The 10627-nt window shown below is 59.9% G+C and overlaps 1 protein-coding gene across 1 annotated transcript in view; it reads right to left on the reverse strand.

The window, feature by feature from the left end:
* Window positions 1-3864, reverse strand: part of LOC139253258 (cyclin-Q-like) — a 14286-nt gene extending 10422 nt beyond the window's left edge. The window contains exons 1-2 of the mRNA XM_070873470.1: window positions 3714-3864; window positions 786-1012 (exon numbers count right to left, since the gene is read on the reverse strand). Of these exons, the coding sequence (XP_070729571.1) occupies window positions 786-897 (112 nt within the window). The 5' untranslated portion in view covers window positions 898-1012; window positions 3714-3864. The remainder of the gene's footprint in view (window positions 1-785; window positions 1013-3713) is intronic.
* Between the last annotated feature and the right edge of the window lie 6763 nt (window positions 3865-10627).

The raw sequence follows: 10627 nt of genomic DNA on the forward strand, positions 1-10627 counted from the left end.
GTGTTTGAAGACCAGGCCCTCAAATCCACCACCAAGCTCATGGTCTACAGGGCTGTAGTGATACCCGCCCTCCTGTATGGCTCAGAGACATGGACCATGTACAGTAGACACCTCAAGTCGCTGGAGAAATACCACCAACGCTGTCTCCGCAAGATCCTGCAAATCCCCCGGGAGGACAGACGCACCAACGTTAGCGTCCTCGACCAGGCCCAACATCCCCAGCATCGAAGCACTGACCACACTCGACCAGCTCCGCTGGGCAGGGCCACATTGTCCGCATGTCCCCCAGACACGAGACTCCCAAAGCAAGCGCTCTACTCGGAACTCCTTCACGGGCAAACGAGCCAAAGGTGGGCAGAGGAAACGTTACAAGGGACCACCCTCAAAGCCTCCCTGATAAAGTGCAACGTTCCCCACCGACACCTGGGAGTCCCTGGGCCCAAAGACCAGTCCTGCCCTAAGTGGAGGAAGTGCATCCGGGAGGGCGCTGAGCACCTCGAGTCTCGTCGCCGAGAGCGTGCAGAAACCAAGCGCAGGCAGCGGAAGGAGCGTGCGGCAAACCAGTCCCACCCTCCCCTTCCCTCAACCACTGTCTGTCCCACCTGTGACAGGGACTGTGGTTCCCGTATTGGACTGTTCAGCCACGTGAGGCTTCGTGTTAAGAGTGGGAGCGAGTCTTCCTCGATTCCGAGGGACTGCCTGTGATGGTGACACTGGAGGGAACACACAAGCCGGGTCTGCCCCCGTGACGTAAGCCGCCATTAACGATTCCCGCCGCTCCTTACCCGCCTCAATGATGAATCGACAAACGCGGAAATGTGAGCGCGCTTCCAGCTCGCTGCAATGTGCCCCCAGCCCCCTCTCGCTGTCGGGGCCGTGGCTCGCGCACGCCTCCATGTCGCTGGGGGTGGGTGGGGGGGGTCACGAGACCCTCCTCTGCCTGTCCCTCGCTCCTCGTCCGGTCCGGAATGGCCCAGGGGCACCGAGAGGGAATCACCGGCTGGAGTGTCAGCTGTGCAGGGCAGAGAGGGGGCAGAGAGTGTTTAGTGGCTCAAACCCTCGCATCGCTTCGCTTCCCGCGGCAATCACCTCGCGGGACTGAGGGAGCGCCGCACTGTCGGAGGGGCGGTACTGAGGGAGCGCCGCACTGTCGGAGGGGCGGTACTGAGGGAGCGCCACACTGTCGGAGGGGCAGTACTGAGGGAGTGCCGCACTGTCGGAGGGTCAGTACTGAGGGAGCGCCGCACTGTCGGAGGGTCAGTACTGAGGGAGCACCGCACTGTCGGAGGGGCAGTACTGAGGGAGAGCCGCACTGTCGGAGGGGCGGTACTGAGGGAGCGCCGCACTGTCGGAGGGGCAGTACTGAGGGAGCGCCGCACTGTCGGAGGGGCAGTACTGAGGGAGTGCCGCACTGTCGGAGGGTCAGTACTGAGGGAGCGCCGCACTGTCGGAGGGTCAGTACTGAGGGAGCACCGCACTGTCGGAGGGGCAGTACTGAGGGAGAGCCGCACTGTCGGAGGGGCAGTACTGAGGGAGCCCCGCACTGTCGGAGGGTCAGTACTGAGGGAGCGCCGCACTGTCGGAGGGGCAGTACTGAGGGAGCGCCGCACTGTCGGAGGGTCAGTACTGAGGGAGCGCCGCACTGTCGGAGGGGCAGTACTGAGGGAGCGCCGCACTGTCGGAGGGGCAGTACTGAGGGAGCGCCGCACTGTCGGAGGGGCAGTACTGAGGGAGCCCCTCACTATCGGAGGGACAGTACGGAGGGAGCCCCTCACTATCGGAGGGTCAGTACGGAGGGAGCCCCTCACTGTCGGAGGGCAGTACTGAGGGAGCCCCGCACTGTCGGAGGGGCAGTACTGAGGGAGCGCCGCACTGTCGGAGGGGCAGTACTGAGGGAGCGCCGCACTGTCGGAGGGGCAGTACTGAGGGAGCGCTGCACTGTCGGAGGGGCAGTACTGAGGGAGCCCCTCACTATCGGAGGGACGGTACGGAGGGAGCCCCTCACTATCGGAGGGTAGTACGGAGGGACTCCCTCACTATCGGAGGGACAGTACGGAGGGAGCCCCTCACTATCGGAGGGACGGTACTGAGGGAGCCCCTCACTATCGGAGGGTAGTACGGAGGGAGCCCCTCACTATCGGAGGGACGGTACGGAGGGAGCCCCTCACTATCGGAGGGACGGTACGGAGGGAGCCCCTCACTATCGGAGGGACAGTACGGAGGGAGCCCCTCACTATCGGAGGGACAGTACGGAGGGACTCCCTCACTATCGGAGGGTAGTACGGAGGGACTCCCTCACTATCGGAGCGGTGGTACGGAGGGAGCCCCTCACTATCGGAGGGTAGTACGGAGGGAGCCCCTCACTATCGGAGGGACGGTACGGAGGGAGCCCCTCACTATCGGAGGGACAGTACGGAGGGAGCCCCTCACTATCGGAGGGACGGTACGGAGGGAGCCCCTCACTATCAGAGGGTAGTACGGAGGGAGCCCCTCACTATCGGAGGGTAGTACGGAGGGAGCCCCTCACTATCGGAGGGTAGTACGGAGGGAGCCCCTCACTATCGGAGGGACGGTACGGAGGGAGCCCCTCACTATCGGAGGGTCAGTACGGAGGGAGCCCCTCACTATCGGAGGGACAGTACGGAGGGAGCCCCTCACTATCGGAGGGACGGTACGGAGGGAGCCCCTCACTATCGGAGGGTCAGTACGGAGGGAGCCCCTCACTATCGGAGGGACAGTACGGAGGGACTCCCTCACTATCGGAGGGTAGTACGGAGGGACTCCCTCACTATCGGAGGGGTGGTACGGAGGGAGCCCCTCACTATCGGAGGGACAGTACGGAGGGAGCCCCTCACTATCGGAGGGACGGTACTGAGGAAGCCCCTCACTATCGGAGGGACGGTACGGAGGGAGCCCCTCACTATCGGAGGGACGGTACGGAGGGAGCCCCTCACTATCGGAGGGACGGTACGGAGGGAGCCCCTCACTATCGGAGGGTAGTACGGAGGGAGCCCCTCACTATCGGAGGGACGGTACGGAGGGAGCCCCTCACTATCGGAGGGTAGTACGGAGGGAGCCCCTCACTATCGGAGGGACAGTACGGAGGGAGCCCCTCACTATCGGAGGGACGGTACGGAGGGAGCCCCTCACTATCGGAGGGTAGTACGGAGGGAGCCCCTCACTATCGGAGGGACGGTACGGAGGGAGCCCCTCACTATCGGAGGGACGGTACGGAGGGAGCCCCTCACTATCGGAGGGTAGTACGGAGGGAGCCCCTCACTATCGGAGGGACAGTACGGAGGGAGCCCCTCACTATCGGAGGGTAGTACGGAGGGAGCCCCTCACTATCGGAGGGTAGTACGGAGGGAGCCCTTCACTATCGGAGGGTAGTAAGGAGTGACTCCCTCACTATCGGGGGGCAGTACGGAGGGACTCCCTCACTATCGGAGGGACAGTACGGAGGGAGCCCCTCACTATCGGAGGGACAGTACGGAGGGAGCCCCTCACTATCGGAGGGTAGTACGGAGGGAGCCCCTCACTATCGGAGGGTAGTACGGAGGGACTCCCTCACTATCGGAGGACAGTACGGAGGGACTCCCTCAGCCCTGCCCTGCAGTGACAGGCTGGATTTAATACACAGTGAGACGATGCAGTGAGACTAACACAGCCCGAGCACTGAAACACTTATTGTGCAGTAAACCCCAAACACAGACCTGACTGTGTCCCCCACACCGAGACAGTCTGTGCTCCCCCGACAATCCGTCCTGCCCCTCGGCTCAGTCAGCCCGCACTTCCCAAAGTTACAGAGAGCTGCAAATGATCCAGGCACACCGATATACTCCCTCACTCACTGACTGAGTGACGAGGAGTCAGTCAGTGTGGCCACGATGGCTCGCCGTGGCCCAGGACTGAGACAGAAAGCAACACTTCCTCCTGCTGTACCGGAGGTCCTCCTTACACCCTGTTCAAGCTGCAAAATTCTCCACCCAGCTCAGCACGCTCGGTGCAAAGGGGACCGGGTATAAAAGCAGGGAAGTCTTGCTCCAGTTATACAGGGGCTTGGTGAGGCCACACCTGGAGTACTGCGTGCAGTTCTGGTCTCCGTATTTACGCAAGGACATCCAGTGTGAATGGCGAGTGAATTAATTTGCAAATGGGACACTCGGAATGTACCAGCGGGATAGGCGGAGGGAAACTCGCCCTCGGCTGCGAGTTTCAGAGGGAGCTCGGGTTTACTGGGCGAGACAATGTACAATGGCGCAAATCGAGGGATACGCAAGAGGGCAGGATCGGAGGAGCGCAGAGATCTCGGGGGGACTGGAGGAGGTGACAGAGATAGGGAGGGGTGTAGGGGCTGGAGGTTACAGAGATAGGGAGGGGTGTAGGGGCTGGAGGTTACAGAGATAGGGAGGGGTGTAGGGGCTGGAGGTTACAGAGATAGGGAGGGGTGTAGGGGCTGGAGGTTACAGAGATAGGGAGGGGTGTAGGGGCTGGAGGATACAGAGATAGGGAGGGGTTTAGGGGCTGGAGGTTACAGAGATAGGGAGGGGTGTAGGGGCTGGAGGTTACAGAGATAGGGAGGGGTGTAGAGGCTGGAGGTTACAGAGATAGGGAGGGGTTTAGGAGTTGGAGGAGGTTACAGAGATAGGGAGGGGTGTAGGGGCTGGAGGAGGTTACAGAGATAGGGAGGGGTGTAGGGGCTGGAGGAGGTTACAGAGATAGGGAGGGGTTTAGGGGCTGGAGGAGGTTACAGAGATAGTGAGGGGTGTAGGGACTGGAGGAGGTTACAGAGATAGTGAGGGGTATAGGGGCTGGAGGGGGTTACAGAGATAGTGAGGGGTGTAGGGTCTGGAGGAGGTTAGAGATAGGGAGGGGTTTAGGGGCTGGAGGAGGTTACAGAGATAGGGAGGGGTGCAGCGGCTGGAGGAGGTTACAGAGATAGGGAGGGGTGTAGGGGCCAGAGGGGGTTACAGAGATAGGGAGAGGTGTAGGGGCTAGAGGAGGTTACAGAGATAGGGAGGGATGTAGGGGCTGGAGGTTACAGAGATAGGGAGTGGTGTAGGGGCTGGAGGTTACAGAGATAGGGAGGGGTGTAGGGGCTGGAGGTTACAGAGATAGGGAGGGGTGTAGGGGCTGGAGGTTACAGAGATAGGGAGGGGTTTAGGGGCTGGAGGAGGTTACAGAGATAGTGAGGGGTGTAGGGACTGGAGGAGGTTACAGAGATAGTGAGGGGTATAGGGGCTGGAGGAGGTTAGAGATAGGGGGGGGTTTAGGGGCTGGTGGAGGTTACAGAGATAGGGAGGGGTGTAGGGGCTAGAGGAAGTTACAGAGATAGGGAGGGATGTAGGGGCTGGAGGTTACAGAGATAGGGAGGGGTGTAGGGGTTGGAGGAGGTTACAGAGATAGGGAGGGGTGTAGGGGCTGGAGGTTACAGAGATAGGGAGGGGTGTAGGGGTTGGAGGAGGTTACAGAGATAGGGAGGGGTGTAGGGGCTGGAGGTTACAGAGATAGGGAGGGGTGTAGGGGCTGGAGGTTACAGTGATAGGGAGGGGTGTAGGGGTTGGAGGAGGTTACAGAGATAGGGAGGGGTGTAGGGGCTGGAGGTTACAGAGATAGGGAGGCGTTTAGGGGCTGGAGGAGATTACAGAGATAGTGAGGGGTGCAGCGGCTGGAGGGGGTTACAGAGATAGGGAGGGGTGTAGGGACTGGAGGTTACAGAGATAGGGAGGGGTGTAGGGGCTGGAGGAGGTTACAGAGGAGTGAGGGGTGTAGGGGCCAGAGGGGGTTACAGAGATAGGGAGTGGTGTAGGAGTTGGAGGAGGTTACAGAGATAGGGAGGGGTGTAGGGGCTGGAGGAGGTTACAGAGATAGGGAGGGGTGTAGGGGCTGGAGGAGGTTACAGAGATCGGGAGGGGTGAGGGCCATGGAGGGATTTGTAAACAAGGATGAGAATTATGAGATCGAGGTGTTGCTTAACTGGGAGCCAATGTAGGTCAGTGAGCACAGGGGGTGATGGGTGAGTGGGACTCGGTGCGAGTTAGGACACGGGGCAGTGAGCACAGGGGGTGATGGGTGAGTGGGACTCGGTGCGAGTTAGGACACGGGGTCAGTGAGCACAGGGGGTGATGGGTGAGTGGGACTGGGTGCGAGTTAGGACACGGGGTCAGTGAGCACAGGGGGCGATGGGTGAGTGGGACTCGGTGCGAGTTAGAACACGGGGCAGTGAGCACAGGGGGTGATGGGTGAGCGGGACTCGGTGCGAGTTGGGACACGGGGTCAGTGAGCACAGGGGGTGATGGGTGAGTGGGACTGGGTGCGAGTTAGGACACGGGGTCAGTGAGCACAGGGGGTGATGGGTGAGTGGGACTCGGTGCGAGTTAGGACACGGGGACAGCCGAGTTTTGGACCACCTCGAGTTTACGTCGGGTAGAAGGTGGGAGGCCAGCCAGGAGTGCGTTGGAATAGTCAAGTCTGGAGGTAACGGAGGCACGGATGAGGGTTTCAGCAGCGGATGAGCTGAGGCAGGGGGCGAAGACGGGCGATGTTACGGAGGGGGAAACAGGCGGGTTTATTTATGCTGGGGATATGTGGCCGGAAGCTCATTTCAGGGTCAGATATGACCGCGAGGTTGGGAACAGTCTGGTTCAGCCTCAGACGGGAGTTGAGGAGAGGGAGGGAGTCGGGGGCTGGGGAACGGAGTTTGTGACAGGGACTGAAAACAATGGCTTCGGTCTTCCCCAATATTCAACTGGGGACTGAGATGGGGAGGAATTTCTTCACTCGGAGAGGGGTGTATCTCTGGAACTCTCTGCCCCAGAGGGCTGTGGGGGGCTCAGTCTCTGAGTATATTCAAGGCTGAGACCGAGAGATTTTTCGATATTCGGGGAATCGGCGGGAAAGTGGAGTTCAGGTGGAAGATCAGCCGGGATCTCATTAAATGGCGGAGCAGGCTCGAGGGGCCGAATGGCCGACTCCTGCTCCTAATATTTATGTTCACTGACAGCTCCCTGCTGTATGGACCCCACTGAGACAGAGTCACCGATGCACCCCCTCGAGAACGGGTGCAGTAGGGCAGTGTGCGTGCACAGCACGATCCCACAAAAGGTCACGAGACGATCGGCTTTTATTCGTTTTATTTCCCCGTATTGAGACTCGCATCTCCATCACAGCTTCAGGCCGTCCCCAGGTGCTTCACAGCCAATGAAGTACTTTCCCCCCGAAGTTGTAATGTACACAGCAAGATCCCACAACCACTGACGCGATAATGATCAGATCATCTGTTTTTTTTAAATGAGGTTGATTGACGGATAAATCTTGGTCCCAGGACGCCGGGGAGATCTCTACCCCTGATCTTCATCCAATAGTGGCCCAAGAACTGCCCCTCCGACAGTGCGGCACTCCCTCAGTACTGCCCCTCCAACAGTGCAGCTCTCCCTCAGTACTGCCCCTCCAACAGTGCGGTGCTCCCTCAGTACTGCCCCTCCGACAGTGCAGCGCTCCCTCAGTACTGCCCCTCCGACAGTGCAGCACTCCCTCAGTACTGCCCCTCCGACAGTGCGGCGCTCCCTCAGTACTGCCCCTCCGACAGTGCGGTGCTCCCTCAGTACTGCCCCTCCGACAGTGCGGCGCTCCCTCAGTACTGCCCCTCCGACAGCGCAGTGCAGTGCTCCCTCAGTACCGCCCCTCCGACACCGCAGTGCTCCCTCAGTACTGCCCCACCGACAGTGCGGTGCTCCCTCGGTACTGCCCCTCCGACATTGCAGTGCTCCCTCAGTACCGCCCCTCCGACAGCGCAGTGCTCCCTCAGTACTGCCCCTCCGACACCGCAGTGCTCCCTCAGTACCGCCCCTCCGACAGTGCGGGGCTCCCTCAGTACTGCCTCTCCGACAGTGCGGCACTCCCTCAGTACTGCCCCTCCGACAGTGCGGCGCTCCCTCAGTACTGCCTCTCCGACAGTGCGGCACTCCCTCAGTACTGCCCCTCCGACAGTGCGGCACTCCCTCAGTACTGCCCCTCCGACAGTGCGGCACTCCCTCAGTACCGCCCCTCCGACAGCGCAGTGCTCCCTCAGTACCGCCCCTCCGACAGCGCAGTGCTCCCTCAGTACCGCCCCTCCGACAGCGCAGTGCTCCCTCAGTACTGCCCCTCCGACACCGCAGTGCTCCCTCAGTACTGCCCCTCCGACACCGCAGTGCTCCCTCAGTACTGCCCCTCCGACAGTGCGGCGCTCCCTCAGTACTGCCTCTCCGACAGTGCGGCGCTCCCTCAGTACTGCCTCTCCGACAGTGCGGCACTCCCTCAGTACTGCCCCTCCGACAGTGCGGCACTCCCTCAGTACTGCCCCTCCGACAGTGCGGCACTCCCTCAGTACCGCCCCTCCGACAGCGCAGTGCTCCCTCAGTACCGCCCCTCCGACAGCGCAGTGCTCCCTCAGTACCGCCCCTCCGACAGCGCAGTGCTCCCTCAGTACTGCCCCTCCGACACCGCAGTGCTCCCTCAGTACTGCCCCTCCGACACCGCAGTGCTCCCTCAGTACTGCCCCTCCGACAGTGCGGCGCTCCCTCAGTACTACCCCTCCGACAGTGCAGTGCTCCCTCAGTACTGCCCCTCCGACACCGCAGTGCTCCCTCAGTACTGCCCCTCCGACAGTGCGGCGCTCCCTCAGTACCGCCCCTCCGACAGTGTGGTGCTCCCTCAGTACTGCCCCTCCGACAGCGCAGTGCTCCCTCAGTACTGCCTCTCCGACACCGCAGTGCTCCCTCAGTACTGCCCCTCCGACAGCGCAGTGCTCCCTCAGTACTGCCCCTCCGACAGTGCGGCGCTCCCTCAGTACTGCCCCTCCGACAGCGCAGTGCTCCCTTAGTACCGCCCCTCCGACAGCGCAGTGCTCCCTCAGTACTGCCCCTCCGACAGTGCGGCGCTCCCTCAGTACTGCCCCTCCGACAGCGCAGTGCTCCCTCAGTACTGCCCCTCCGACAGTGCGGGGCTCCCTCAGTACCGCCCCTCCGACAGTGCGGCACTCCCTCAGTACCGCCTCTCCGACAGCGCAGTGCTCCCTCAGTACCACACTGGAGCATCAGCCTAGATTTCCGTGCTCACGTCCCTGGAGTGGGACTTGAACCCACTGAGGTCGATCACGGTCCTGCTCACTGTTCACTCCACTTCTGAGTTTTGTGTCATTTGCAAAGTCATTTATATCGAGAAAAGCAGGAGCCCGGCTCCCACCGTGTCCCTCCACCAGGTGGCAATGGTTCACCGCTAACAAGCCACCGATTTCAGCAGGCAGACAATATCGCTCCCTGCCGCTAACTGAACGCAGGCTGAATCGTTTCCCCCGGGGTGTGATTGGAGGCGATGTTGTGGCAGGACATGAACCACCAGAGAGGTCGCTCAAATGTGAGGTTATCCACTTTGGCAGAAATAATAGAAAGGCAAGTTATTATTTAAATGGAGAAAGATTGCAAAGTGCTGCAGTACAGCGGGACCTGGGGGTACTTGTACATGAAACACAAAAGGTTAGTATGCAGGTACAGCAAGTGATCAGGAAGGGCCAATGGTATCTTGGCCTTTATTGCAAAGGGGATGGAGTATAAAAGCAGGGAAGTCTTGCTCCAGTTATACAGGGTATTGGTGAGGCCACACCTGGAGTACTGCGTGCAGTTTTGGTTTCCGTATTTCCGAAAGGATATACTTGCTTTGGAGGCAGTTCAGAGAAGGTTCACTCGGTTGATTCCAGGGATGAGGGGGTTGACTTATGAGGAAAGGTTGAGGAGGTTGGGCCTCTACTCATTGGAATTCAGAAGAATGAGAGGTGATCTTATCGAAACGTATCAGATTATGAGGGGGGCTCGACAAGGTGGATGCAGAGAGGATGTTTCCACTGATGGGGGAGACTAGAACTAGGGGGCATGGTCTTAGAATAAGGGGCCGCCCATTTAAAACTGAGATGAGGAGGAATTTCTTCTCTCAGAGGGTTGTAAATCTGTGGAATTCGCTGCCTCAGAGAGCTGTGGAAGCCGGGACATTGAATATATTTAAGACAGAGATAGACAGTTTCTTAACCGATAAGGGGATAAGGGGGCGGGCAGGGAAGTGGAGCTGAGTCCATGATCGGATCAGCCATGATGGTATTAAATGGCGGAGCAGGCTCGAGGGGCCGAATGGCCGACTCCTGCTCCTATTTCTGAGGGTATTATGAATTACCACCCGCGTGGTTTGAGCGGAAGGCCAGGGTGGGAAATAAGGCGCTGCTCCTTGACCTCGAATTCCTCCACAGCACTGCCTCGCTCCCGTCTCCGCGAACTTGTCCAGCCTTGGATCTCGGCCCACGCCCTCCGACTCTCTCTCTGCTTTCTCCATCTTTCGTGGTGCAGGGGGAATGTGTTCCAGGTTTGTAAAGTGACGACAGGAAAGACTTGCATTTATATAGCGCCTTTCACGGCCACCGGACTTCCCAAAGTCGCCTCACAGCCAATGAAGTACTTTGTGGAGTGTGCTCACTGTTGTATTGTGGGAAACGCAGCAGCCAACTTACGCACAGCAAGATCCCACACACAGCCACGTGATAATGACCCAGATATTTTTTTAGTGATGTTGGTCGAGGGATAAATATCGGCCCCAGGACACC

Source organism: Pristiophorus japonicus, unplaced genomic scaffold (genome assembly GCF_044704955.1).
Source record: "Pristiophorus japonicus isolate sPriJap1 unplaced genomic scaffold, sPriJap1.hap1 HAP1_SCAFFOLD_484, whole genome shotgun sequence".
Taxonomy (NCBI): Eukaryota; Metazoa; Chordata; class Chondrichthyes; family Pristiophoridae; genus Pristiophorus; species Pristiophorus japonicus.